Source organism: Trichoderma harzianum, assembly GCF_003025095.1.
Source record: "Trichoderma harzianum CBS 226.95 unplaced genomic scaffold M431scaffold_1, whole genome shotgun sequence".
Classification (NCBI taxonomy): Eukaryota; Fungi; Ascomycota; class Sordariomycetes; order Hypocreales; family Hypocreaceae; genus Trichoderma; species Trichoderma harzianum.
The window spans coordinates 1,351,875-1,379,639 of NW_020209249.1; the positions used below are offsets into that span (position 1 = coordinate 1,351,875).

Consider the following 27,765-nt stretch of genomic DNA (forward strand, 5'->3'; position numbering starts at 1 on the left):
TATAATGGCAATAAACAATCAATGTAGGACGGAGACACGAACGCGGACACTAGGAGAAGGCTGAGACAGGCAGTGTGCAAATTTTCCACAGCCGTACCAACGGAGATGAAACATCTGGCCTCATCTGGAGCGATGCCGATATGCATGCAGGGTCCAATACCCGCGCAACAATTTGGACCTTGAGACAAGAGAGAGAGACATATTGACGCCTGGAATTGGAGGGCTAGCCAGGATATATCGGCCCTAATACTTGACGATACGGAGTTGGTTTAGTACCTTTTGTATTAAGTTGCGGCTGGAACGTGCGTGCATCGCTAAAAGCTGGCCCAACCGACGCCCGTCAATCGTTGCCAACCCAGCTGGAGAATAGCCGGCCTCTGGGTGATGATGTTCGCCTCTATACCAGACTGAGACGGCAAAGGCCATCAGGTGAGAGCTGTAGTAAGCATGAGCAAGCTGAGCAGCATCAGCTACTGTACTAGAATACTACTTGTACATACAAGCGGCGCTCATCTTCGCCACGCGGACTTTCGCCAAGGCTGTCGACTCGAGCGGAGTGTTGTACAGAAAATGGCAAGAGGACGTTACACAGGAATAGCCCGGACATGATTTCAATGCAGCCTCCCAGATCGTACCTGTATCCGGTGGCCGGGCCATCTAGCGACGAGCTGGGTCTGGTGATGTTTATTGGCCATGTATTATGACGACTGTCATGCAACACGCAACCTGCAACATGCAACTGGCCGGCCAATCGAGCAAAATGCAGGCAGCCTTTTTGCGTCCTTGGCCCGGGTGGGGGTACTCCGGCAGGAACGCCACTCGCAGGATGCTTTAATGAGCCTAAATCGGTGAGCCGCCGTGCCAACAGGGTAAAAATAGAGAGGCACGAGGGATCGCGGAAGAGCGAGCCGGGTAAGAATGGGTGTCGTCTTCGGGGTTAAGGTCCCGAGGCGAGAGTGGTCCGTAAAAAGATGGCTCTTGCGTTCGGCAACCCTCGTCCTTGTTCGCGTACGGGGGAGCGGGCAAATGCACGAAATATAGCCTGTTGCGAGTACCGCGAGTACCGCAGAGTGGGAGAGAGAGCTCATCGGTACATGTACGCGTACTGTGCTGGACTGAACGAGCGAGTGCAGTATGCTTGCAGTATACGAACTTCGTCGTGTTTGGTGTTTCTGGCTCTCTCTCTCCCCGTCTCCCTTGCTTGCTTGCTTGGAACTGGCCCGCAATGGCTAAAGCCCGCCCGCCCGAGCACCCTGCTCACGGGCTGGTTAGCTGCTCGATAGAACGTGGGAGCGCAGGGTAGCACTCAGTCCAGTTTTCAGCGTCATGTCTGCCTGTGGATTCAATCAAGAAATGACTTGTGTTTGCTGCACCGGCGCCCGTGGTCCATGTACCGACGGCTTGCCTCTCTCAGCTAGCACCGGCCATGTTCCTCCAATGGCGGCGCCGCGAAGCCATGATTGGTGCCTCTGCAGCCTTTTTGCCGGACTGAGCGGCCCTGGTCGATGCACAAGGGCTGGCCTGGCGCTTCCGATGCACGAGAACGAACCGGCTCAAGCAGCCATGGCCTGTTTGCCAGCCACGGGTGGGGGCACTCCAAGGTAGTTGGTAGGCAGAGGGAGAGACTCGGGGAAAAAAGAGGCTCGACAAGCCGCGAGCGAGAGCTGCAAGGGAGGGGGAGAAACGAGGCCATGCAGATGGAGGGGTGAGGAGGGAGGAGGACAAGGAGGGCAAGGAGGGGGAGCTTGTTGGAGCTGTTTTGGGGCATTGACGAGAGAAAAGCAGCGTGTGAGTGACGCGAGAGCAGAAAGAGAGGCAGTCGAGACGAGACGAGATCTGAGGGGCTGGAGGGGCTTGGAGACAGTCCCACAAGCACATGTCAGAGAAAGTGGTCAGCGAGATAAAGCTTGCCACTAGCAGATAAGAACCAACAGCGGACCACGGCTGCTGCTGCGTCAAAAGCTGGTTACTGCACGAGTACAGACGCAGACCGCGGCTGCTCGGCGGCTTTTGCTGGTACCACTACAGTTTACTCGCTCGTATACAACTGCTGCGAGTCGTTTGTTCGGCCTCGCGAGGACGCCACAGGGCCATTGAGCGTTGGGGGCGCATGGCAATACTTCCAGTTGTGGCAGAAGCCGCCTGGGTCAGACTCGATTCAGGCTTGGGCTGGGACTACTCGTATAGTCGACCTGGCTTGCATGCGGGAATGCCCCGGGACTGCGCGTACCGAGAACAAAAGAGTGCGTGTGGTGGCCACAAGAGTCGCGCTACGGGCTGATGCTGATGGCTGCTCCCAAAACTGTCATGGATTGAATAATAGAGCAGTCATACTGCTACTAATAGCCATGACTGATGGCTCGGTGTCCCTCATTTCATCCCATCAACCGAATGTAATGTCTTCCCACGCTCGCCAAGGGGGCAGCTGGTACTTACGGAGTATTTCTGTACGAGGGCCCTCTGGTCAACGGAGTCGTGCGTAAGCTACTTGGTGCTAGCTGTAGATATTCCGTTGACAGTGGCTTTATTCCCGTTGATGCGATGGGATTTAGCAAGGCACTATCGAGCAGTATGGGGACTATCCAGCAATGGAGCACGAGTATTACTCCGAGTCTACGAGCAGTAGTAATATCCTTCTCTTATTAGCACTTCAGCTCGCTCGGATACCCACCGTGCCTTGCTCGTTCTTGACGCACACGAGTCTCGGGTCTCGAGTTTCTGTACTACTAATAGCAGTAATTAATAGTATTGGTATTTCATTTATTTTCTTTGCCTCCCCCACGCCCAGGCCCCCACAAGGCAGCGCAGAAGACGGACTAGGGTGCGGTCCCCTCGACACCCGTTGCATGCCCGCCTCCATCGTGAGTGAAACCCTGTTTTGAATGGTACCCAATGTATCGTGGTGATGCTCTCGTCATGAGCGAGTCGGAACGGGAGACACGGCCGTTGTTGCGCATCGTGGGGCCGAGCGTCTGTTTCTGCAAATGGATGGGTTGCTGCAAAGCAGAAGCACATGCTAGCGTCACGGTACCATGTACGAGAGTGTACATTGACGATTCTTGGTTTCTTCGGCAGCATGGCAGTACTTGTTGTGTATGTGCTCGGCTGCTGCCAACTTCTGCAGAGGCCCAGCAATTGCCGACTACGGAGTACAAGCACATCCGATCGACTTGAAGCAAGGCAGGGAAATCCTGTTCTTCCCCCGCTCTGCAATAGCACCTCGGGCCAACCCTTGTTTTGCGCTCTGTTCGTTGTTGGGCCGGAGTGTGATTTGCTGAGCTCTCCTGATCGCGCTGATCACGCCGTCATGGCCGCATCTAGATCGCTGCCTCAACTGAGCGTATACGACAATGAGCTGCTACCAGACAGTCATCTGCTGCGTAAAGTAAAGTACAAGTACAGCAAAACCGCCGCCGTGCACTACCACGAACGGAATGTCTCAGGGTTCGGGATGGTGGGGCTGCCCGGTGGGGCCCATTTAGCAGCAAGCGCGACTCCGTTCTCGGTACAAGAGGCACTTGTCTGCAGTACCCTTGAGGGTTCAGCTTGGCAGTGTCGCTAGCACTTGCAAGTACTTTTTTTTTTCTTCGTGACATACTCGTATGCGAGCTTTTTTTGCATTATGAACGACCGGAAAGTAGAAGATACAATTATACCATTGCTTAGGAGTTAAGCATCAATATTTTCAAGAAGCCTCAGGCCATATACAGTAGCAGGTATAACAATAACTTGAATGTTATACGGCAATGAAGAAGTTTGGGTACCTTGCACTCAGTAAGTTGGGTACAAACAAGTACAAGTTCCGTACTTTTGGTGGGACCCGACGGCTCTGAGCCACGAGGGTCCTTCCATGTCAATATCCGGTACTCCAATGCCAAGTATGGATACTTGGCCACGCTGCCGACCAAGCCATCATTCCTCCTCCCCGTCGAGCGTCGCAGCAGTACCTCTACCTCGCCTCCAAGTAGACGGCGCTGCAGGCATTGGTCTGTAATCATGAGAAAGCGCGGCAGGTACGGGGACGGGAGTATTATCGGTCAGTCTCCATCTTCACGGCTCCATTTTTGCTTCTAACCATCTGCTGCTAATTACCTAGAATCGGAGCATCACGCTCTGGATGGCCCTCTCTGTGACTCTGTCGCTCTCTCTATTTCCCGCATCTCACTCAACGGTGAATTTGAAACCAAGCAAAACAAAAACAACGGCCGCCGCTTTCGCACAGCACAGCAAAGCCGCATCTCGACTCTCCCTCAGACATACTCTTAAGACAAGGGCAGCCAGCGCTTCACTCGATCTGAGTCCACACCGAGGGCCCTCTTTTCGGCCGTCCAGTCCTACCTCAACTAACGCACTGCTGACGGTGAAGCTGCACCCGTACTCGTACTTAACAGTCTTAGTACATGCTCGGTCCTGTGCTCGTCCTTGCTGAACAGACAACCGCAACGCAAGCTGTGCCTGCTCGTTGATTGACCAGACGGACCCGCCCGGCCAGAGTGCGGCCGTTTTCCCAATTCACTCATACAAGCAGCCTGTCGCCAGCTTTTTTTCCCCTTCCCTCTCTACTTTCGCCTGTCACAGGCCAGCCGCCATTCAAGCAAGACTATACAGGGGTCGTTCCTTTTTTTTTCTTTAATCCTCTCTTGTCACCCCTCCACTCGGCTCGGATTCGCATCATCCTACATATACCTACCTTTCAACTTACGTACTCAGAATCGCCGCGCCTATTGCGGCCGCCCAGTCTGTCTTCCAAGCGTCGCTCTCAATAGCAATCCCGCAGTCCATGGCAGTTGTCAGCCCGATTGCGATGCACCCGACCGTCACAGAACACGATTACCGCTTTCCGCGAAGACCCGATCCCCATCGAAGTACCGACCGCATTTTCGCCCGCATGGATTCGCAAGACGGCCATGTCGCACTCACCAACGGCAATGCCGCCGCCGCCGCTGCTATGACGAGCGGGCAGCCAGCCTCGTCGTCAAAAAACAACATCCTCAACGCCGCCCTGTTTGACGGGTTCCAAAAGGTGGAGGCGAGCTCGTCCGAACAGGACGACGACTTCGAGAAGATGCAGAGCGAAGATCCGCTAGCCGCCCAGATCTGGAAGTTTTTCACCAGGACCAAGCAGCAGCTGCCGAACCAGCAGCGAATGGAGAACTTGACGTGGCGCATGATGGCTCTGAACCTGCGCAGGCGTCAGCAGCAGCAGCAGCGGGAGCAGCAGCAGCAGCAGCAGAAGACGCACAACAGGTATTATTATATTTTTCTGTCATCCCGTCTCATGCCCTGCCATGTCCATTTGATTGGTCTGTCGTTTCTTGCATCGATGTCGTTTAACAGGCTAGATATGGCTTGGCTTCTCCTTTGGGGGGAGCGGAGCGGGTTCGCTCTTCATCACATCATCCCGGCACTGGCTGACATATTTTCTCTTTTCCTTTTTCCTCGAATCGCAGATCTCTCTCCCAGCCAACTCAACCACAAAACACTCCCAGCGGCATTGCCCAGCAGCTGCGAAAGACATCCGATATCCATGCTCAGGGCATGGATGCCATGAACATTGACGACTTCATTTTCGCCGAAGAGGGAGGAGCTTCCATCAACGACACCTCACCGCAGCCTCCTGCATCGTCTCTCTCCGGTCCCCAGACCGCCGCCATCAAGACCAGCAAATCATCCAAGCCGCTGGCTTCGGCAATCCCCATCAAGGGCCGCAAGGGTTCTACCAATCAGTTCGTAGCGCAGTCCGTCCCTGTGCCGCCACCTCACCAGCGGGGGCACAATGATGAATTTCATTACGTCCCTCGACATGACAGGAAGACGAGTATAGACGACCGCCGGGTGAGTCAATTTCAATAGGAAAAACTATAACCCACCCAACGCCCAGGAGAACAAGCTTTCTGGGACGCCTTGTAACATGTACCTTTTTTGGGGTTTTGTTTGGCGCGCTTTCAGTTGCAGTTGCTTTCTTTCTCCCACCTTAATCCCCTTTGCTTTTTTTTCCCTTTCCATAATGGCCACATCCTTTCCCTAAAGAGCACACATCCTTTCCCTTTTCTAGCATGCGGCCGTCCATCTTCTCTCCCAATCCAGACTTGTTACGAGATATCCCTTATACACGCCCCTCTCCCTTCTTGACGTGCCCGCCGCTAACAATGGAACAAAAGACGAGGAAACGGCCTGCCAACTTCTCTCCACATGTGAGTGCCATCAACACTAGCTCATCAGGCCTAAACCTCGACTTGGAGGCCGACTCTGAGCTCAATGGATACTCTCTCGACAACTCCAACGCAATGCCCATGCAGCACCAAATGGCCAACAACCAAAGCTCGGCCTTTAATTTGGATGCCTTTATGGACAATGACCCTCTTGGCTCCAGCCACCACTTCCAATCCAACTTCTCCTTCTCCCCTTCCACCTCTCCCATGATGCAAAATGGACCCTTTCAATCCATGTACAGCAACGCCGGGCTACAATCCTCTCTTAACAACCCCGATTTTTACTCTCCAACCGGTTCGGGCTATCCGTCGGCAACATCTACTCCCATGCCCGACAGTGAGGGCGTCTACTTTGGCTCCCAGGATATGCAGCACCACCACCAGCACCACCGTGCGCAGGGCTTCCGACAGAGCTCTTCCAACATCAACCATCACATGAACCACCCGTTCTTGTATGATGCCGCGCGTGGCAGCAGTGCCAACCCCAACAGCAACGGCGCCGTCTTCCCCGCCACAACTTCAAGCTCAGAAGCAGTGCCAGCGTACAGCACCGGCCCAAGCTCCTTTGCGCACATCGACCCAAGCCAAGTTTTCCAGACAGATTCGCAGGTCGCATCTCCTGTTCTGCCAATGCAGCAAGGAAACATGCTTGGTTTCGGAGGCGAGTCTGATGAAGATGATGGCAATGCCTTCTTGGACCGCGGCGGCGTTGGCCTCCACGGCGACTTTACGTCTGCCGTCGACGAGGCGGGGTCTTTTGGCTGGGATGCCTCGCTCCCAGGCCAGTTCAGCACGCAAGCTGCTCGCTTTCCCGGCGGCCCGACTCGCAAGCAAGTTCAGATCGGCGGCATCACAACTGATTACGTCGACACCAGTGGTGACTGGGACGGCAACAACCTGAGCCGATCACACTCGCAGTCGCTTGGTATGGGCAACGACAAGCGACAGAACAGACTCCCTCGCAACTCATCAACACCCTCGCACATGGCGACCAAGCACAGCGGCTTCGAGCAGATTGCCCAGTCGCTCCCCAGCTCTCCGGGCGGCCACGCTCCGGGAACCGCTTCGGGCTTCTCGTCAGTTGCGCCAAGCAGGCCAACTTCACCGCCCCCAAGCTCCAAGCATGGCTCCTCGACCAATCTGCATGCGGGTAGTGGTAATCCCGGCGAGAGCAGCACTCCCACCACTTGCACCAACTGCTTCACCCAGACGACTCCGCTGTGGAGACGAAATCCCGAGGGTCAGCCTCTCTGCAATGCCTGTGGCCTCTTCCTAAAGCTCCACGGTGTCGTGCGTCCTCTGAGCTTGAAGACAGACGTCATCAAGAAGCGAAACAGAGGGTCTGGCGCCAATCTTCCCGTCGGAGGATCGCGGAAAAAGAATGGCACTGGCTCCAATGCCGCCTCGAGGAAGAACTCTACGCTGTCCATGTCTGCCGCTGCCGCTGCCGCCGCCGCCGCTGCCGCTGCTCCTGTGACAAATAGCCAAGTTGTGACAACGCCGCCATCGGCAAATCGACCCAGCAGCAACAGGGATGGCGACAGCCCCAGTAGCAGCGGACAGCACACCGCAGGCAGCACGCCGGGTAGCCAGTATGGAGGGGCCACCATAGTGGGTGGTAAAGGTGTTGTGCCAATCGCTGCTGCGCCGATGAAAACAACGCCAGGACCTGGAGCTGGAGCTTCATCGTCCGCATCCCGGCCGGCCACGGCGCCATCCAAGAGGCAGCGCAGGCACAGCAAGAGCGAGGGTACCTCATTATCGGCCATGGACATTGACGGTCCTGCAGAACCAGTTGTGCGGCAACTCGGCACGACCCCCAGCATGCCTTCCATCTCCAGTGCCATGATGTCGAATAATAACTTCGCCATGGGCCAACGCTCCATGATGGGATCAAGCATGGTGTCTTTGGGCGGTGCCCAATCCAACCTGGTCAACAGCGCCGGCGGCTCATCAGGCCCTCAGGAATGGGAGTGGCTGACAATGAGTCTTTAAAGGCCACTGGATTTCAACTTTTGATTTTTTAATACTGAAACGAAATAAATGGCATGAAACCACTGGTTGATTTCTCTGCCATATGAAAATTCAAAAAACATCAATCCAACTCTTGGAAGGCTATAAGAAAGAGCAGGCTTTTAATACTGGTGGTTTGCGTTACTTGCAAATGAGTCTAGGGCGGTATTGTAGGAAATTGGGCGCAAAAGAATGGGCATCTCCACGGCGCGATGGTTCAAGCAATGATACCTGGGTCTGAATTTTTATTTGTTAGCACGACTGTTTCTCACAGTCTGATGATTTTGTTCCGGGAAATTTGGGTGGAGAAATTCATTGGAGTGTTTTTGGTTTGATATCCGCAACCATGGCGAAAAGCAAGCGTCCACCGAGAAACGACCGAGGGTGGCTTCTTGCGCCTCGACGGCGACTCAAACTCCCTCGATTCGACGTCTACATAATAAATCACATTAGGCCCGATAAAGCAAAATACATCCATATGGCCAAGATGGAAGCATGGTTGATACATCCACCGCACATTTTTCGCCTCTCTGTCGTCGGATGAATGACTTGATAGATTAATTTTGGGATAGTTTGGGGGGCGCCTTCAATTTGCTTCTCAATCAACGCCCCGGGGAGGAACAAGTCTGCTTTTTTTTTTTTTCCCTTCTTCTTCTTCCTTTTCTCTTATTGTCGTTTATCCGGTCTATTTTCAACGTTTGAATGAGGGATATCCACCTTTTCCTTTGTCTCTACTTTTCATGTTACGAGAGAACTCACTCGATGGGAAAGGCTTTCTACTTGACGGAGATTGGCTGCGGCGCAAGGATTCCCGTTTTTTTTTTTTTGTTTTTTTTTCCATATATGATCTGGGCACTCCCCCCCTGTTTTTTGAATGACTGGGCAATGATGGGAGGAGTTTGTTGATTGCACGCTTTACAGTTAAGAAGACGCTTGATAGTATCGATGGGAAGTATTTCTGCAGTGACAGACTTTACAATAAATTCCTGTTTTGGAAAACTGTCTTGTTCACCATATGAAGACGCTAACAAGTATCATAATCACAAAACACTGACACTGACACTGACACATTCATGCAAAAGTCATACATTCGATTGTCTACCTGTGTACCATATACTCGTGCTCGTTACTCCTACATGAATGCATCAATTCCGCCCCGGAATCCCAATGCCAGCCCGGCCAACCTGGCAGTCCCCCCCTTGCATGCCGTCCTTTATACCATGAGAAGAGCCAGACTCACACCAACCCGCGCGTCTTTTTAGTTTTTGGTCGATAATCCATTTCTCTGCAAACTCCAAATCCATATAAAAAAAGAACACAACAAAGGATAAAAAAAAGAAATGGCTAGTAGCACATTAAACGAGTAGTAGTAGCATGAGGTTTTTGATGCCAATGGTCGACACGTTGGGGTATCGTAACCAGAAAAAGAAAGGAAGAGAATGGGAAATCCCAGAGAGGACAAGGCAAATAAACAAAGTGGCGGGAAAAATAGACATGATTAAGGAGAAAAAAAACCAGATGCAGTAGTGCAAAATAAAGTTCAAAAAAAGTCCGAGAGCAAAGGCCAAAAAAGTCAACAAAACCTCGTCCGGCGGAATGCAGCCCTGTGATAGCACCACTCGTATCCCATTGGTTTGCTCTAAAACATGGTCCCAAACGACTCGTCCGTCGGGATGCGCTTCCGGGGGACGCCGTCTTCCGTGGCCGGCTTGCGGTGCCGGAACGTGAAGCCGACGAAGAGGCTCTTGCTCATCTCTTCCTCACGCTCGGCCATGTTCTCCAGCGCGGCCTGTTTGTCGTGCACCTCCTTGTACTTGGCCATGTCGGCGTCGTTGCCGAAATCGTCAAAGTAGCCGGCGTCTGTCTCCGAGTCCAGCTCCGGGACAAACGGTGCCCGCGTCTGCCGCAGTGTGTCCCAATCCACTTCGGAAAAGTACTGATGTTCGTAGATATCCTTAATGTTGGAAAAACGCTTGGCCCGTGAATTGATGCATCTTTTTTCTGTGTTAGTTCAGAGACCAAGGCAGGATATGGAAGGGTGGGGGCCGTTTTCACTCACGTTGTTATGAAACTCCAAGTCCGGTTGCTCAAAAAGTAGTTGGGGTCTTCCCAGACAGGCCTCTTGAGAACCTCTTTCCAGTGCTTCAGATTCCGCCATGTCTCGTCGGGAGTAGCGCCAGCGAATGGCGGAAAGCCAGTGAGTGCCTCAAACAGCATGCAGCCCAAACTCCAGTAATCTACAGTGTAATCATACTCTTCCCCTCTGAGGACTTCTGGTGCCATGTAGTCGGGCGAGCCGACAATAGACTTTGCGTAATTGACATCGCTCTCGCGCATGGTTCGATAGCCCTCTCGACGCTCGGCCACGGTTCGCTGCCCAATTGGCTTGCCAAACGGTACAGGAGTCTCCGAGGCCCGTTCCAACTTGAGTCGCATAGATTCAATCTTTGATGGAGCTAGAACGCCAGCAGCAAGACCAAAGTCGGTAAGCTTGACGTGGCCAGTAGAGTCGACGAGGAAATTCTCCGGCTTCAGATCTCGATGGATGTAGCCGAGCTTATGGAGGGCATCGACAGAGCAGAACATTTCGGCGATGTAGAAGCGGGCATGTCGGTTAGACAGCACCCCAGTGTTGTTGAGAAGGGTGCGGAAATCGCCACCAGGCACGTACTCCATGGCAAGGTATATGTTTTTGTCATCCTGAAACGAATACAGGAGCCGAACAAGCCAGTCGCTCTGGGCTGTTGTTAGAATATCGCGTTCTGTGAGAACGTGTCGAACTTCGTCCAGCTTGAAGAGCAGCTTCTTGCTCATGACCTTGAGGGCGCACACTTCCCGCGTGTCCTTTTTCTGTGCCAGGAACACTTGGCCGTAACCGCCCTGGCCAACCTGGGTGAGGATCTGGAAGTCGCCCTGTCTTAGTCGGATCCGACGCTTTCGAAGGTTAGCTCGCTCTCGGCCGGTATACTTGGACCACATAAGCCCATGAGTTTCGTCGTCCGTCTCGGGGGGCTCTGGGAACTCAGCCTTGAAGGCGGCCAGCCTCTTTTGTCTCGCGCCGACATATGTGAGAAGGTCAAAGTAATAATCGAGAAAATCTGTGAACAGAGAGGGAATTCGGTCAGTCAATCGGTTGGTCGGCAGCAATGCAACATCTAGAGTTAAAGGATTCGACTCCCAGCTCCCCTCCACACGTTTACACAGGACAAAGACTTACATAGCTGCGTTACATTGACCATTCGGCGAACATTGGGTCTCTGGAGAATCTCACGCTCCTCATCCGTCAAACCGCGAACGGTGTTAAATCTCTTCGCGATGATGGGACGGTCCTTTGTCTCGTATGCCTGCTGGCGAGAGAGCGCCGCATGGCTGTGGTGGGGTTGGCGGTCCTGGTCGTGAGCAGCGAGACGGGGCACGGGCGCATTGTCCTGATGCTGTTGTCGCCGCCGGGGAGTGCCAGGCGATGCTCTGCCAGTACCAGGAGACGCTCTGCCAGTGCCCGGTGATGCTCTGCCCTTTGTTGCGCTTTGTACAGCTTCTTGAACCGCAGCGCTGAGCTCCTCGATAGGCTGCTTGCCCAGGGGCTGTACGTGAGGCTGAGGGGGAGGCTGGGTGGTGGTGCTGGCCTTGCCAGGCGAAAGCGGAGCGACTACGCTTTGCGGGCGCGTCAGCCTGATGGGAGTTTCGACGCCGGGGGAATTCAGGTTCATAGCGGTGTCGAAAACTGTGGGGAGGTCGTGGGCGCCAGGCGGGATCGTCTTCTTGCTGGGGCTTCCCAGCGGCGTGTTGAGAGGGTTGATGAAGCTGTTGATGTTGTTCATGGTTGGGGTGACGGGGCGAGGCGCGGCGTCACCAGCCAGCGGCGGCTTGTCCTTGCTGCTGCTGCTGATGCTGCTGCCGCCGGGGAAGAAACTCGACATGAAGCTGGCCATATTTTTTTTTTTCTAACCCGCTGCAAGGCGTGACGTGGCGGCGGTGGAGAGGGACGGTTGACCAGGGGGATAACAACGATAGAGGCTGCCGCCGAATCGATTGGCTGATGGGCGTCTGCGGCGGAGGATATCTGCTTCTGCGTATGTATACTATTGCTAGCGGTATGTGTGATCAGGTATGGGTGTATGTGCGTTTGCGGATCCCCTCTCGTCGTTCTTTGTCTCTTGGAGGCGTCCAACTGGTCAATACTTTGATGAGCGAGGTGGAGAAGACGCCGGGGGGGGTTGGAACAACCAGAACAATGATTCAAGATGAGATCAGTCTGGCCGCTAGAGGCGCAAAGATGTTAGAGAAGTGATGATACTGTGGGCAGCAAAGAAAGAGAAGAAGAAGAAGAAGAGCTGGCTAGCTGCAGGGTCAAGAGAAAACAAACAAACGCAAGGGCGGGGACAAGACAAGAAAACAAAGCAAACCCAAAGCAAAAGCTTACCGTCCTGGTATCGCCGTCTTACTTTTTCCTCACGGCTCGCTGTATCAAACGGGCTGGAAACAATGGATTTTGATTTGCGAGCCTCTTGATCGATCAAGGTAACATTATGCAAAAGTGGCATGGGGGAGCTTTTTGGGTAAGTGGGATGTTGCTGTGATTGGACTGCCTTGGATCCGCAGGCCTGGGGAGGATCTCAAAGTCAACATGGTTGCAGCAGCAACAAGCATTATCGCGGGGTGGGGCGGTGCGATGCCCACTGTGGACAGCAGCTGGCCAGCGCTATCGGGTGCTAGCACTGGGCCACCGGTAGCGTTGAGTGCAGTGCTGAACGGTGATTTGTGCCCTGTAGCGCCCTGTGGCACCCGCTACGGAAAGCTGGGCTGGTGGCGGCCTTTTTGGGGGCGGCAAGCGATGACCTCAGCAGCGGGGATCGGAATCTCAGCTTCAAACATGCTTCGCCAGTTTCAGGTCCTCCTCAGCATCAAATTTCGGCGCTGCAGTGCGTGCATCCAGCGTGCGGGACAGCCAACCGGATGTCCGATGGCCCTGCACATCCAGCGTCTCGATCTGGATTCCTTGCAGATTTTTGCAAATTTCAAAGGCTTTGACTGTAGATTGCTCTTGAATCTGCATATGGATTAGCGTGTATGGATTGTCTGAGCTGAAGGGCTCATTTCCATGACAACATGTGGCATCCAATACTAAATGACATGACACAAGGGAGGAGGGGGGGATAAACAATGCCACATCCCGAGTACTCGTGCTAGCTGTATGACAGTCCAAGCTGAGTGGAATCTGCCATTGCTTTGTGTTCCAGAGTCAAAGGGGTGGGGAAGAGTGGCTTAAGGGCCGTGGGGAAAATGTCGTCAACAAAAGGAAAAACAAACAAACAAGTAGGTCAACCCCCACATACTCATATGAAGATTGTCCATGGAAGATGTGTACTCTTACAGCGCGGGAAAGGATTCTCTCGGTCATTATATGATCTGGCAATGGAAGATGTGAGAGTTCTACGGAGTAGCTGCTGCTGAGAGCTTTTGTCATGGTTTGCCCTACTCCGTACAAACTCTCTACATCATGAATGGCGATGGGTTCTCCCCCTCTCAGTTGAAACGTATTTCATCGATTTATAACCATCTTTTAGATTGTGAGTCCAATGACGTCCTCTTTATGTTCATCTGGGCCGTATAAACTACTCCAGATCAAGAATTGTCAAAGAAATTGTGATCAGCTATCACAACAAAGCGTGGAAGGCAATTGATCACGAGATAAATGATAAAGTGTCAAATCTCTTCAGCTAACAATAAATACTGCTGAAAGACCAGCTTTGATCCCAATGTATTCCTTCATCTCACCCCATAGATGTATGGACTTGCCAACAGCCATTCACCGTCGACAGAACCTACATAAAGATCCCTTCATCCTCATCATGGCAGCCACAAGTTTCTGTAACAGTTTCTCGTTTCAATCTTCCATACAAAGGTCCAAGTTATTATTGTTTTGAAATATGCATGAGGTTGTATCCAAACTCGAAGCTTTCTCCATAGTCAGCATGGATGCACAATACTGCGTGGATGAAGCATACACCGCAACCCACATACAACCAAGCGTGTACAATTCGCAAATTCCCACATTGAAGAGTATTGAAGAAATACAGCACGTGATAGAAAGGCTGCAGCGAGTCCAGCTTCTTCAAGAACATCGCATCACAGAACTTGAACGCCAACTCAAGTCACACAATGGAAGCGTAGCCGAGTTTCCCTACTTCTCTCGCCTACCCCCAGAGCTAAGATGCCAAATATGGGAACTGGCTTTGCCTGTACAGATTTTTCGGCCTTTCCGTTACCTTCAGCCTTCGTTCCTGGAATGGACAAGTGTTACCCCACCGCCCATATCTCATGTCTGTCGGGAGGCTCGATATGTCGCACATAGGCATGGTGCCCTGTATTGTCATGAGTTTCTCGCTCCCATGTCCTGGACATGGTTCAACAGACACAAAGATATACTGGATCTTTCCCCGTATCGCATACCCAAAGATGGGTTTATTCCTCTGCAGACGAAGCTCCTCGAAGAGACTAGAGCCATCTTGCTGGATGCAGATCATGTCGACCCTCGGTTGGTAGCCGGGCTGTTTGGTAAAGGTAGCCTCCTTCCGAACGTCCGCACCATCTACCTAATGGCGGGGAACATATTTCTGGCAGAAAGGCAATCCTGGCATCCCCATGCAGTAGCCCGGCTCTTTGGGGGCAGGTCGTTCGCTCATGTGGACATAGAAGATGACAAAGAGGTTGAGCGGCTTGAACAGCTGCTACACGAGATGGCCAATGCTTCTGACGGTAGCTTCATGGACAAGTGGCACAGAGATACCATTACCAGGCTGCAGACTCAGGTTCGGCCGACGACCACCGTGATGGGGCCCTGGAAGAAGGCAAAACAGCTCATAATGCAAGGATGGATGTCGTACAACGTCGACGCATTCTCGTCAAATATCGAGAGTTATGTCAAGGAAGACGGTATGCTGAAAGAAGACGAGGTCAGAAAGTCGTATCCCGAAATGCCTACAGTCAAGTTGGTGCAGACATTTGAGCTGTCACCGGTTACTAAGCTCGCAAAGTGGTACAAAGATTATGGAAGACAGTATATCGAGGACATGAGAGGTTGAATCAAGGGAATGGAGCAAGTCTGAAATATACATGCATCAGGCATCTGTACGTAGAGAAATGATATGTCAGTTTGCATTGCATACAAGTACTTTTAAATAAATAAACCCTGACTCACTATCATTAAATGAGTCTTTTCGCGTATTCAATCACTTTTATTGAATTTTTATTGTAAGAGAGCTGACAATGAAGTTTATATACCCGAGGATGTCAAAAACGCTCACGCATGAGGTCAATCAGCCCACTCAGCCCCGTTAGTAGCCAATTGCAGCCATCAATCTGATCTTATCAATCTCGGCCTCAGTCACCTGCTAAACGCCATTCGATAATCACTTGACCCCCGAGCAGGGGATCTTCCCCTTCCCCTTGCGTCTTACATCACACTTTCTACAGAGTAGTTCCCTCTTCTTTTGAGCTCGTTTATCAAAGGCTTTCCTCGGGTAAAGTCTGGTTGACAGGATACTTGGATACGTCCTTGCAACGCATGACCAAGGGGGCCCGTCTATAAAGAACGCCCGCGTCGCCTGCTACCAGCGTCAACTGCTGCCTGACTGATTGACTCGTGGTGACACAAAAAAATCATCATTGCTTCTTTCATTTGCAGAATCGGTAACCATGAAGTTCCTCGGTGTCATTGGTGGTCTCTCCGGCTGTGCCGCCGCCCTCGAGCTCACCGCTCCACTCTTCGGTGACGGCTCCGGTGAGAGGCGAATCCCATCGAGCTACGAGTCGGCAGTCATGGGCCGCCGAGTTTTGGCCCTCTCGAAGCTCGGCACTCTGTCCACCGTGTTCCCCCAATCGTCGTCGTCTTCTAGCGAGGCCGACGCGGCGGAGAGACGACCGGACGGGCTCGATGGCATTCCAATCGGCCTACAGGATTATTACGGAGATTGCGAGGATGAAGGCAACCCTACGCTCCTGGCCATCAAGATCGCTACCAGCTTCAAGAACGTCCGTGCCGGGTCCAACCTCACTCTAGCCGTGGAGTGGAAACCGCCGTACCCGCCGGCCAAGCGCATCCCGCTCCTGTCTCGTCTGTCTGCATACGTGCCGTACTTTGGCAACAAGGAATACAACGAAGCCTCGACTCTAGCCGAGTCGGACGTTTCATCTTCCTCCTCGCTTCCAGACACGGTGCCCTACTCTGCTGCCAACCTGCCCAGGTTCTCGCTCATCGGCTATCTGGAACCGATCAACCCGGACATTAAGGAGGCCGTTCGGCTTGCTTCGTGTTACACCACCAAGCATAGCGATGCCAAGTACTGGCTGCCTGGCAACCCCATCCATGCCAGCGAGTGGGCAAGGCTGGTTGTTACGCAGGTGTACTGGATTGGCGGCTTCGGCGATCGTGCATACATTGGATGGATCCCCATTGACGAGTGGAAGAAGGTCACCAAGGAGGAGTGGCAGAGCATCCAGCTGCCTGGCGAGAAGAAAGGCTGGAGCGAGTGGAGCATTAACGAGGCCGATGCTGGTGAGCTCTGATGAATGCGCGACTCGAGTTTCGAGACGCTCTGACTTGTACAATGTGACGGACCATGTGTTTGTATGATGCTAGCAGTAGTACCAAGTAGTACCGGTAACATTAGTTTTTTCTCTTCCGGATTGATGTTTCATCTTCCGTTTGCCTCACCATTCGCGCGCTTGTAACTGACACTGTCAGAATTCGTACTACGGCCACGACTTACAGCTTCGAGTACATGTAATCAAAGGGGGCCTCGTCCCACTGATAACGCTTTTGCCCGTCACGATGCTGTTAGGTGCCTGGTTATAGATAGGGAAGCACATGTAGATAGGTTAGACTTGGTCTATATGTGTAGTGTTTTACGTCTTGGTGGAAACCCTTTGACTCTATCTATATTGATCGTCGGTGACGCTCTAGGAAATCACAATTGTGGAACACAAAGCGACTATATTATTCCATGTCCAATGGGATCAAATATGTAACATGTAATCCAGGTCTATGAAAACGATATATTATGCCCTCCAAAGCCCAATATTCGGACCAAAGCAGTCGCATTTCCCTTGAACCGCCCGACGGAGAATTATCGGGTCTAGGGTAGCATGAGACGGGGACTCGTCGACGTGGCCTTGCATCTTGACGATATTACCTACATGTACAGAGCACACATGCAGTTTTGACGTGCATGTATGGAGTACGGCTTGCTACTACTAGGTGCCCAAGGTCTCCCATTTTCTCCGTGGAGGCTGATGCCATATCTGCCCGACTCCTGTGCTAACAGAGCGTGGGTTGGGCCTCGGGCTCACGTTTCAATCAAGTGCTACGACTGTCTCATCCATCAAGCGTATCCGACCCGATCTGCTGCGGAACGGGCTTGATCCGACGCTCTGAGGCTGGGCCAGGCTCTTTGCTCAGGATACCCGGACGATCAAGGGCGTCCGGTTATCACATGCAAGCCGAAGCATTTGAACTTGTACCACCGTCAAGAGATCATCGAAACCCGAGAGACGGCCTAGGTCGCGCAGCTACTTATGTGCAATCTTAATATTTGCTGCACTTGATCCCGGTAGGTGGACCTCGGGTTGGTATCAAGAGGCAATGGCGCTTGTAGAATCTTGATCGCTAGGTATGGCAATAGCCTGGTGAATGAGACAGTCTCGGCTGGATCGCTTCCATATCAAACTGGTCGCAGCAGCAGGACAAAAACATGCATAGGCTTGGATCACGGTCTTCATCATCGTTTCCATCAATCATCGTCATGGATCACACCCTCATCAGCGTACTTGATATTCTGTATGGAGGAGCTGCCGACATATTCAGCCATCGGGGTAAAGACGGCATTCTTACTGTAGTTGCGTGGACAAGACATTGTCTTGACCTCATGCGTCACACAGTGGGACAGATGGCAGATCTGGCTGTCCGATACGAGCGAGACCCGGTACTACTGGTAGTAGCCACCCAATTCATTCGTGCGGAGAGCAATCTCGGGGTCTCAAGCCCAGATGCTGGTATGCGGACTACTGCTCCGGGCAGTGGCCGCGAGACCTGAAAACTCAAGGGCGAGCGAGGCTCCCGGGGCCTGGCCCGTCCGTATGCCTTTTGCCCTGCCAGGGTTGTCCATCCTCGACTCAGCCGCTATTACTCCCAGGGTCGTATGTATTACTAAAGCCCGTTGCACAAAGTTGAATGCGTCCCAACGACGAATCGAAAGGGCCATATTTGCGTTGTGGCGCTGAGCTAGGTTGGCGTCCCTTTGGCAACGAGGGAGATTGTAGCAAACTTGAATACGCCACCAAGAAAACTATTACCACTGCTTGCAAAGGCTCGCTGCGCTGCTTCACCGCCTCTAACCCCGCCTTGAAGGAGATTTGGGGCTTGAATGGAGGATTTGATGTCGAATGCCCAAGTGTCCACGGAGGTGTATTGGTCAGGCGTCCTCTGAAGTGGCTAATACGAGTAGCCGTTGGGTTTGCAGCGGCGCCACGCTTGACAAAATCACCGATGAAGGAACCCGCGAGCAGAGGCAAGGGAGAGTTGTGTTTCGGAGAAAGTTTCTTGCATGTCTCGTACCTACATGCACAAGTGCTATCTTGGCCACCTAGTAGGTAGTATCCATGATGTCGGTCAGTTTATTTGCGCCGGTTGTCACTTTGCATCGCGTGGCTGCATGCACATGCGGACAAGGGCATCGAGTTACATGCGCTCTTTGACGAGAGAAAAAGAGGCACCCCGGCCCTCGCAGCATAGAGGCAGGACTCGTACATGTACGAATCACGGTAATACAGGCTCGCACCTGTAGATGGAGATGGAGATGGAGATGGAGATGGAGATGGAGATGGAGATGGAGATGGAGATGGAGATGGAGATGGAGATGGAGATGGAGATGGGTCATACTGTACATGTCCAAGCATGCATGTCTGTATGTATCTTGTGCGGGGGCTGCATGTTTCCGCATTCCGCGTGCTGTCCGGAGTCCAAGTGCTCGTACAGAAGATATGACAGATATCGTGCTAGTAATGGTCCGTTTTCCTGATGGACATTGGTCCGCCATCGTGCTTTGCCTTGCTTTTAGTCCGTCTCGTTGTCGTCGGAATCAGTATTACTGCACGCTTTGATCTTGAGTAATGGCAAGGCGAATATTTCGTAATGGCGGGCCGGATAAAAAGCCCACCCCTTGTCTACCGCGAGAAGATGGCGAGAAACGTCCGGGAGAAAACGTGGTATCAAGTCATGAATCATGCCGGCTTGCAACTTGCAACTCGCAACATCTCCCTGAGAGCTCGAGTCTCTCCGGCCGTGTCTGAACGTCGTCCCGTCGTTTTCTGCCTCTGCCTCGACCCGGCTGAAGGGGCGGCTGAACTGACCGAGCAATTTGTCTAGATGCGTGCCAACAATGCTGCCGCCAAAGCCAAGCCGTAAACAATACAGTAATGCTGGCTCCGCGCTACTCGAGAGGTTATTTGCAGTTGGGATCCATCAAATCTGAGGGGAAATTTTGGGGATGGGGGAGATGGTGCAACGGGGTGGCCGCAGCCACACAGCAAATGTCGTGGTGGCATGTGGCGCATCGCGGGCTGGAGCGAGTTCCTGATTTGTAGAGGTACCTTCGCCAACCCCATATTGTCATGGACGGACAGTACATCAGGTACGGAGCAAGCAGCTTTCCGTGGCTTAGCGGCAATATTGGCTGCATAGCGCCCGCCAATGGCCGCAATCCCGCTGGAAGGCCCTGAGCGATGCTTTTTGCTAACTGGAACATCAAGTCCACCGATGAGTGCCTTATCGCGCTGCTAACTTGGTTTGCCCATCCGAAAGAGGCAGCACTGCACGCCCCCCTCTTCGTCTGGTTCCTGTAGGCATCGGCCCTCTTGTGCCTAATACTCGTACCGTAGGATCATCCCCAATATCGCTTTGAGATTTGTGGTGGTTGAATATTGAATAGGGGCTGAATTTTGTGTAAGGTCGTTTTACATCGTTCAAGTCGTCAAAGGGAAATAAACGCTGGCCCTGTCGATTTACCCGAGCTGCCTCTTATCGTCCCTGTGCGCTGGTGATTAAGGTGCTGTCAAGGTTACTAAGGCAGGTAGGTATCAACCCGTGCTACTGCTCGTGCAGGTGAGGTAGGAAGTTGTTGGGTTAAGTACGAGTGGTAGTCACGCATCTTACGTTACACAAAGGAAAGGAGAAAAGAAGAAAAGGAAAGAAAAAAGCCGCGCAAAATCCGTCGACAGGACCAGCATCCGGACCTACTGTACGCTGGGGACGAGCCGCTAGACAAGTTTGTACAGTGTCCTCGCAGCCCTCAGGCCTTAGCGCCGCAGTACCTGCCTGTACTCGTACTCATACCTGTAGGCTGTCACACCACCTACAGCGGCCCAAAGATTAGTGGGAATTGTGCGTCCAGTCAGCATCGCACAGTGTCCAGGGTACAGATACGGAACGCCCTCGGCGTGCTGTGCGACAGGTACAGATACCCTGTCCCGTACCTTGGCGAGACAAAAAATAGGTGCTAAGGGAATCGAGCCGTCAGCTTCGCTCTCGCGGCCATTGTTCGCTCTCAAAACGCCTTTGCCGTCTGTCATATCGACTCCCTCTTTTTTCCCCTTCATTCCGTCATTGGAACTTCATCTTGGATTTCTTGCTTCTGCACGCCATTGCACCGCCTCATCGGCATCTCGCCTCCCCAGATACGCACATCAATCGTCCTCGCGAGTCGTGCGCCAGAGCCCTGATTTGCTGCCGCGCGCGCTATCGCAACGCCTGAGGCTGGGGCTGATATTCGGGTGCAGCGGGAAAATACAACTCCCTTCTGCCGGACATCGGTTGACGGTTCCGTACCTTCTTCAAAAAATCCAACGTCCACTCATCTTCCTCGCGGCTGTTGTCCACCTCATATCAACCTTCTCCCAACTTCTCTTTCCGCTGCGGCAACTGTCATCAGGCTCGACCGGCCCTTGGAACGTTTACTCGCCTCTCCGAACTAACCAACTACCCGGCTGCTACCCGTATCGCACAGTATCGACTCGGTACCTACGCATCCACCTCGCAGCACCTACCTACTACCCTAACCTTCGTTGGCATCCACATCTTCATAGCTAGCAATACAACGGGATGGCGCCTCACCTCCCGTCTGAGAGATGACCTCCAGGACCCCCATCGGCGTCCACCCGCGACCGCCGCAGCGAACCCTCAGCAGCACGACGCTGCCGCCGGTTCAGCGGCCTCCGCCCCAACGCGCTCTGTCGCAGCAGCTGTTTCCTTCGTCACCTGTGCGCAAGGACTCGGCCCTTAGTGATGCCTCGAGCGACTCCTTCGACCCTGTCCAGGCCCAAGGTCAAGGGCAGGGCCAAAGCGCAAACCTTGCCCAAGGCCATGGTCGCCTTGTCACCACGCCGCGAAGAGTCGGCTCTCGGTTACGCCTCGAACTTTCCAATATCGACGCTCCTGGAAGCGTAGCTTCAGCATCAATGTCGGCCTCGGCCTCGGCATCTGTTTCCGCTGCTTCGTCACCACAGAGCCACACAACGTCGCGTGGGCCGTCCATGGCTGACGCCGTAGATGTCGATGGCTCAAGCCCGGCACCCTCTCGGGCCTCGGCCGCCGACTTCGATAACGATAATCATCCTTTACCCATGCCCAGACGACGCCCGCCGACATCACAGACATACCCAGAGCTCTCGAGGCGATTAGCAGCACCTCCAAGGGCTACACCAGCCCTCAAGAAGGATGGCCGCCCTAGGCCGTGGACTGTCGAGGTTCCTAAGAATGCCCCACGGTATCCCTCTGCGGACAAAAAGCCCAACCCTGCAGGTGGTGACCCGTTCAGTCGGGGGCTCTTTTCTGGACACGCTGACTTTTTTCCTTGGCATGGCGGCAATGGCAAACATCACGAAGACGACTGGAGCCCTGAAGCGATCCAGAAGGGCACGTGGGATCGCGGCAATCAGAACGAGACGAGTACCGCGAGAATGACAATATCCCCGGCCATCAAGCAAAAGACCGGCCTGAGTGCCCTATCCACCATCTTCATGGGTGTGCTTAACCAGCGCAGACATCGTGGCCACGTCACTGCTCCATCGACATTTAAACCTCCTCCCCGCGTTACCCTTACCGATACCAAGAGGGAGGTATGGATGAAGGATTTGGCTAATCCTGCCATCTCTCTCCGTCGACTGAGTAGAACTATCCCTCATGGTATCCGAGGGCGAACTCTTCTCGACCAGTGTCTCAACAAAAGCGTGCCGACCGAACGAGCTGTCTGGCTGGCCAAGTGTGTCGGTGCCAACGAGATTCGTGCTTTCAAAAGAAAAGGAGCTCCCGGTGGCGCCTTTGCCATAGCAGGCGAATTCAAATGGATAAGGGATTGGACCGTTTTCGTGGAGCAATTTGTAGAATCTGTTGCCTCGGCATTTGGCGAGCCAGACTGGAAGGCCAAGTTGACTTATGCGTGAGTTAATATGCTTATTCTTTGCCCTTTATTGAAGCTGACTTTTATTTGATTAGTATACGACTGGCAACAAATCTTTACGCCGAACAGCTCCTTGACCGAGATCACTATCTTGATTGGATCACGTCTGGCCTTGAACATAGCCCTCAGTCCAAGATTCCTATGTGGATCCTGATTGCTCAGATTTGCTGGGCCGACATCTTACGCTCCCGAAAATATGGACGCCGTCTTGTTTACTCCCTTCTTGCCCATCTCAATACCGTAAGTCATCTGCTCCAATTTTGCGCTTCACTTCCTGCCTTTCTATGATCCCCCGGCAAGAATAACATAGGGGTGAACAACGAGATTGAGAAGAGAGGAAACGAGTGGATATATATACTAACCATTTGAAATGATAGATTCATATTCATCCTGACAAGGATATCCTGATGCAACTATCGAGCCAGCTTTCCAGCCTGTTATCTTCGCTCCTCAGGAACAACCCCGATAGCTTCATCGACCCAGCCCTTTGGCCAAAGTATAGAGAGGCTCTAGACGCCTTCTTACCACGGGATGACAAGGTGGGTCGAGAAGCGTACCACTACATCAACATCAGAAATGGCCAATTGTCTTTCACAAGCACTGCTTCGCCATTGGCCGGGCGACCACAGCTGGTGCGGCTTTTGGATGCTACGCTTCTTAGTCAGATAGACCGCGATCTGCCACAAAAGTGCTGGGCTACTGGAGACGACAAGGTTGATATCGTCAGGACTACCGTGGACTGGGCTACTTCCTTTTACCGTCCCGGCTTGGCAAGGGTGTACATCGCGGCCAACTTGATCAGGTTTTGGAGCACGCTCAGGGTCAACGTCACCGGTGCGATCCTCGAGCACATGGACACCATACCAGCCGGAGATGGAGGGCGGAAGCAGACCGTCTACCAATTGGTAACGGAACTGGTCCGCACAGGACAGTTTTCGGTTCCTCAGTACCTAAAGTGGCTTATGGCCCGCGGCGCCTGTAGCCACCCTTCCGAGGTCGATTCCGATGATGCTCCCTGCACCACCAGACTGCTTGTTCACCTCCCACTACGCTATCTCACCGAAGAACAGAAGGATGATCGGGCCAACCTGCTGAGACGGGCTGCCAACTATTCTACTGCCGAAGAAGCAAGTGACATTGGGAATGCCCTCATGTGCGTCAACCACACCCTGGGCCTACCCGTACAGGACGATGCCATGGCTGGCAGAAACCCGATTCCATTGCGAAAACTCCTTCCTAGAATCACCAGCAGCTCAAAAGCTTTGCAGACCACCGTGGGCCTTCATCTACGCGAGACTGTCTTGAGACTCGTCAAGGCTGTCCAGCCCGTGTCTCTGCGCCTGTTCTCCGCGATCCGCACTATTTTAGAGGGAACTCAAGACTTTTATGCTCTTTGCGACGTCTTGAAGCTTTGCTCTAGAACAACCAATATCGAGGTGCTTGCGTCCTGTGTCGATACTGTCAACCTGAATCTCCAGGTTTTTTACGCTCAGGGTGGTGCAGAGCGTTTATTCAACATCTTCTTTGAGCGGCTAAAGGCAATTAATCAAGAGCAGGGTCTGGTTTCGCGCCCATTGCTTGCTTCTCTCTGCTTCCTCTCCAGGCGGATGCCGAGCCGCCAAGAAATTTCCAAGTATCTGGCCCATGAGCTTGCCCAAAGTGACCGCAACAATGCGACCGATGCCTGCTCCCCCATTTCGGATAACATGGTCAATCCGCCATCCGGCGCTGATGGCGAAGTATCGGAACAAATCGAGAAGCTGCTGGCCAGTGGGAATAGCATCGACCACCCGACCATGAATCGCCTCTTCGGATACATCATCCGCAGACTGGAAGCAGGCTGGGCCAAGATGGATGACAACCGCAGGATCCACGCATCCCTTCTTACCCGCCTTCGTTTGTTCGACTCTCAGCATTTCGACAAGCTCATGTCCGACTGGGTTGGACGTGTTCGGTTGCTCAAGAGCCGGAAGCCATTGGATGCCGTGTTTCCCCTCCTCATCATCACCGATGCCTTGCCTGTTTCGTTCCTGGTCGGCCCTGCAAGCTTGACCCGAGCTGCCGCCCCAGGAGAGGCTGATGCGGCGGCGCCACCTGACTTGGCGACCCCAGGGTCAGTAACATATCTTCAGGAGTTGCTTCATTTGGTCATATCCAAATTGCCTGCCGATACCGATCTTAGCCAGGAAGAGGCCTACCGCTTTGGCATCTACCAGCGGGCCATCCAGTTCAATCATTACAAAGGTCTGCTTTCTCTCATACGCCACGCGGTCGTCGAATATGCAGACCTTCGAGCGCGAGATGGGAACGCAAACCTGCTACTGGACGATGGCACGTATCGCGAGCGTGTGCTGGACGTCTTGCGACTCCTGATTGTGGTGCACACCGCGGACGTAACAGAAGTATTCAGTGCCAAAACTATTCCACCGGCAGGATTCCGCCTCGTCCATGAGATAATCGGCAATCTATTCCAGCAGGAAGGGGATCAAGGCGCGTCGTCGGCTGCGCCTTATGACCAAATCTTGCGTCTGGCAAACGAGCTGACTATGCCCTTTTGTCAAATCAAGCTTAATATGGACCTTTCCATTCCCGCACCCCGTCAAACCGACGGTGAAGATGGCCGGCAACAACACCCTTCTCAATTTGATCTATTTGCCAAGGCTATGGATCGAGCTATTGAAGCACAAAACATTATGTGGACGACTATGCTTCCTTGTTTGAGTGAAGATATTTCTCGGCATTTACAGAGCCAGGCTCGTTCGCGGTTTTTGGATCTGGTACCGACTTCCTCATCGTCGTCCAAGGATCCAAGCATTCTCCATGATACCCTTGCGAATAGCAATAATTTATACCTCGCAGAGAAACTCCTTGGCGTTATTGAGGCCATCGTTGTAGGCCAACAGCCGCCAAATACGGCTCAGCTTACCAGCGTCCTAGCCGACAGGTTGTCAGATCTCGTCGAAATCGTTGTTGCGCCAAAGGACCAAGAAGACAAGATGAAGGGATTGCTGATACCTATCATCGAACACTGGTTACCGATGCTGCTTAAATTCGTGCTCCTCCACAGCGTGTCCTTGGAGCCGTTGAGCGCATCTGTCATGACCACTACTGCCCAAGGCAAGCTAGTTCTGCCTCCGCACCACGAAGCACGAGCGCATACTGTCCTGACTCTTTGTCGCCTGTTCCTTGCACTTGAAGCACTACCAAGCCAGATAGTTGGTCCCAGTCTGCTGCAGCAAGTCTTTGATGTTACCACCGTGTTGGCGGATGGCCTACCAGATGACCTGCGCCTCCACTGCGCCAAGTCCATTCTTCTTGTGCCTGGCATGATGCCAAACTTGCACTCGTCTTCGGACGCTCGCCTTTTCTACATCTTTAGCGTCCCGCAACTCACCGCGACAGACGGCCTGATGCTTGCCCATAGAGAAAAGACGACGATGCCCCATAGCACAGCAGCCAGGGGCATGGGTGCAATGTACGGCATTGGCCCGACGACCCAGGAGAGGCTCTCCCCGTTTGTTCTTCGGCGATGGGAATTACTGAGCGAGCCCACTCCTAACGTCGGCGTGAATGATACGAGCTTGAGTCTGGGCCTTTTTGAAGCCATTAGAATACACTAGTTTGTGTGTATTGGGGAGGGAGTATCGGCTTCTTGGCTTCCCTGCTGACCCTTTCCCCTCTCATTTTCTCTTATACTTCTTTATTATACTCAGGGTTATTTGGTTTTATTTCCTTTCAAGGTCTAGGTTGCTTGTCTTTCAGCATCATATTCATCTCATCATTACGAAGCACCATTCAGCGCGCATAATGGCTACGCTCATGATCAATTTTTTATCCGGCAGAGGAGAAACAAAAGTAAGAAGGCGAGCGGGAACTCCAGGCCCTTGCCTTAGGATGCATATCTCCCTCAAGGCAGTGCATTTTTCTTCTGCATTTAGTTTTTGCTTTCAACATTTTTCTTACTTTTGTTTGTCTTTCCTGTTTAAGGAAGACGTATCATACCAGATGTGGAGATGAATTCCCTAATTGCTATGGCTTATGCGTCGGTTGGTAGCGAAAAGGGGCATGAAAGGCTAACAGTGGAAATGGATGTCTGTTTTGGGATCATGTGCGGAGGAAGAGATACCTTGGAATGAGAGGAGTTGTGTCATCGACAGCATAGCAATCTCTTTCACCCCCCTTTTCTTTTTCTTTTTTGTTATTTTTTCCCTACTTCTTTCCGCTACACTTCATATTTTGTTTAAGGAGTAGAGAGGGATTCTTACCAACTTCTTTTTTTGTTGGAGCAGTCATAAAATTGTGATACAGGAGGAAAGGGGTTAAAGAAGGGTGTGATATATCCTGAAACTGACATTGATGTAGAAGGAGGCTCATTGCGAATCATTGTTTTTGTTTTTCTCAACCTGGGATTTGGAGTTTCTTGTGTACGGCATGGGTATGGTGAGGTTTTGAAGCGGGGTTTTGCTCTTTGCTGGTTGTTTTCTCTTATTGCTGTTTTCCTGTAGGATACCTTTGCTGAATTGAATGACCTGATTTATATATACACACATAACGCGATGAATAATTACGGCAGAGGAGAACGGAGACAAGACGAAAAAGGGGACAACATTCTATTATATACTTTGAAGTTATCCTAGCTTATTACAATCTAGTCATTCCATCCATCAAGCCCATTCACATCACTCCCAAGACAGAAAGGAAATAAAGACGCGCGTGGTCTTCTTAGCCAGCAAGCGACCGATCAGTACTTGAAGCTATGAACAATACAGAGGCATATTTAGAGCCCTTCCCAGCAAGAAAGGCGTTTCAACTAAATAGCAATAACAGATTTTGGGGTGGTGGATGGGAAGCAAAATGTAAAGGAAATTGATTGTATAAATCGACACGTTTGTGAAAAGTACAGAGGAAAAGCAGAAAGCAAACCGACTAATGATTGGAAAGGTGAGATGAGAGTAAGGGAAAAAACGAATAACAAGGGAACGAAAGAATGGAAACGCCATGCAATAGAGATAAGGTGGAGATAAACA

The 27,765-nt window shown here is 52.5% G+C and overlaps 8 protein-coding genes across 8 annotated transcripts; 6 read left to right on the forward strand and 2 right to left on the reverse strand.

Moving 5' to 3' along the window:
* Positions 1-971: 971 nt before the first annotated feature.
* On the forward strand, positions 972-1,283 carry M431DRAFT_489140 (hypothetical protein; the record flags this gene model as incomplete). Its single annotated transcript, XM_024916646.1, has 1 exon — positions 972-1,283. One exon carries the CDS (start codon positions 972-974, stop codon positions 1,281-1,283), a length of 312 nt encoding a protein of 103 aa, XP_024780053.1.
* On the reverse strand, positions 1,250-2,040 carry M431DRAFT_179222 (hypothetical protein). Its single transcript, XM_024913108.1, has one exon. It carries the CDS (start codon positions 1,876-1,878, stop codon positions 1,411-1,413), a length of 468 nt encoding a protein of 155 aa, XP_024780054.1. The 5' UTR covers positions 1,879-2,040; the 3' UTR covers positions 1,250-1,410.
* Positions 2,041-3,307: 1,267 nt separating this feature from the next.
* On the forward strand, positions 3,308-8,207 carry M431DRAFT_451 (hypothetical protein; the record flags this gene model as incomplete). The annotated part of the gene is made up of 4 exons (XM_024915264.1): positions 3,308-3,444; positions 4,711-5,247; positions 5,451-5,835; positions 6,162-8,207. The coding sequence occupies 4 exons, from the start codon at positions 3,308-3,310 to the stop codon at positions 8,205-8,207; spliced, it is 3,105 nt and encodes a 1,034-aa protein (XP_024780055.1).
* A 623-nt stretch (positions 8,208-8,830) lies between these two features.
* Positions 8,831-9,215, forward strand: M431DRAFT_179291 (hypothetical protein). Its single transcript, XM_024913109.1, has one exon. The coding sequence runs from the start codon at positions 8,928-8,930 to the stop codon at positions 9,129-9,131; it is 204 nt and encodes a 67-aa protein (XP_024780056.1). The 5' UTR covers positions 8,831-8,927; the 3' UTR covers positions 9,132-9,215.
* Positions 9,216-9,864: 649 nt separating this feature from the next.
* On the reverse strand, positions 9,865-12,157 carry M431DRAFT_71409 (hypothetical protein; the record flags this gene model as incomplete). The annotated part of the gene is made up of 3 exons (XM_024921893.1): positions 9,865-10,219; positions 10,285-11,323; positions 11,443-12,157. 3 exons carry the CDS (start codon positions 12,155-12,157, stop codon positions 9,865-9,867), a joined length of 2,109 nt encoding a protein of 702 aa, XP_024780057.1.
* A 1,808-nt stretch (positions 12,158-13,965) lies between these two features.
* M431DRAFT_502510 (hypothetical protein) lies at positions 13,966-15,345 on the forward strand. Its single transcript, XM_024918164.1, has one exon. The coding sequence runs from the start codon at positions 14,156-14,158 to the stop codon at positions 15,308-15,310; it is 1,155 nt and encodes a 384-aa protein (XP_024780058.1). The 5' UTR covers positions 13,966-14,155; the 3' UTR covers positions 15,311-15,345.
* Positions 15,346-15,514: 169 nt separating this feature from the next.
* M431DRAFT_502511 (hypothetical protein) lies at positions 15,515-17,054 on the forward strand. The gene has a single exon (XM_024918165.1). The coding sequence runs from the start codon at positions 15,924-15,926 to the stop codon at positions 16,791-16,793; it is 870 nt and encodes a 289-aa protein (XP_024780059.1). The 5' UTR covers positions 15,515-15,923; the 3' UTR covers positions 16,794-17,054.
* Positions 17,055-21,407: 4,353 nt separating this feature from the next.
* On the forward strand, positions 21,408-26,358 carry M431DRAFT_455 (hypothetical protein; the record flags this gene model as incomplete). The annotated part of the gene is made up of 3 exons (XM_024915308.1): positions 21,408-22,717; positions 22,774-22,978; positions 23,116-26,358. The coding sequence occupies 3 exons, from the start codon at positions 21,408-21,410 to the stop codon at positions 26,356-26,358; spliced, it is 4,758 nt and encodes a 1,585-aa protein (XP_024780060.1).
* Between the last annotated feature and the right edge of the window lie 1,407 nt (positions 26,359-27,765).

Bases quoted from the DNA above. Each gene is read 5' to 3' on its own strand.
- M431DRAFT_179291 (XM_024913109.1), top strand. From the start codon at position 8,928: ATGAGGGATATCCACCTTTTCCTTTGTCTCTACTTTTCATGTTACGAG.
- M431DRAFT_502510 (XM_024918164.1), top strand. From the start codon at position 14,156: ATGCATGAGGTTGTATCCAAACTCGAAGCTTTCTCCATAGTCAGCATG.
- M431DRAFT_179222 (XM_024913108.1), bottom strand. From the start codon at position 1,878: ATGTGCTTGTGGGACTGTCTCCAAGCCCCTCCAGCCCCTCAGATCTCG.
- M431DRAFT_502511 (XM_024918165.1), top strand. From the start codon at position 15,924: ATGAAGTTCCTCGGTGTCATTGGTGGTCTCTCCGGCTGTGCCGCCGCC.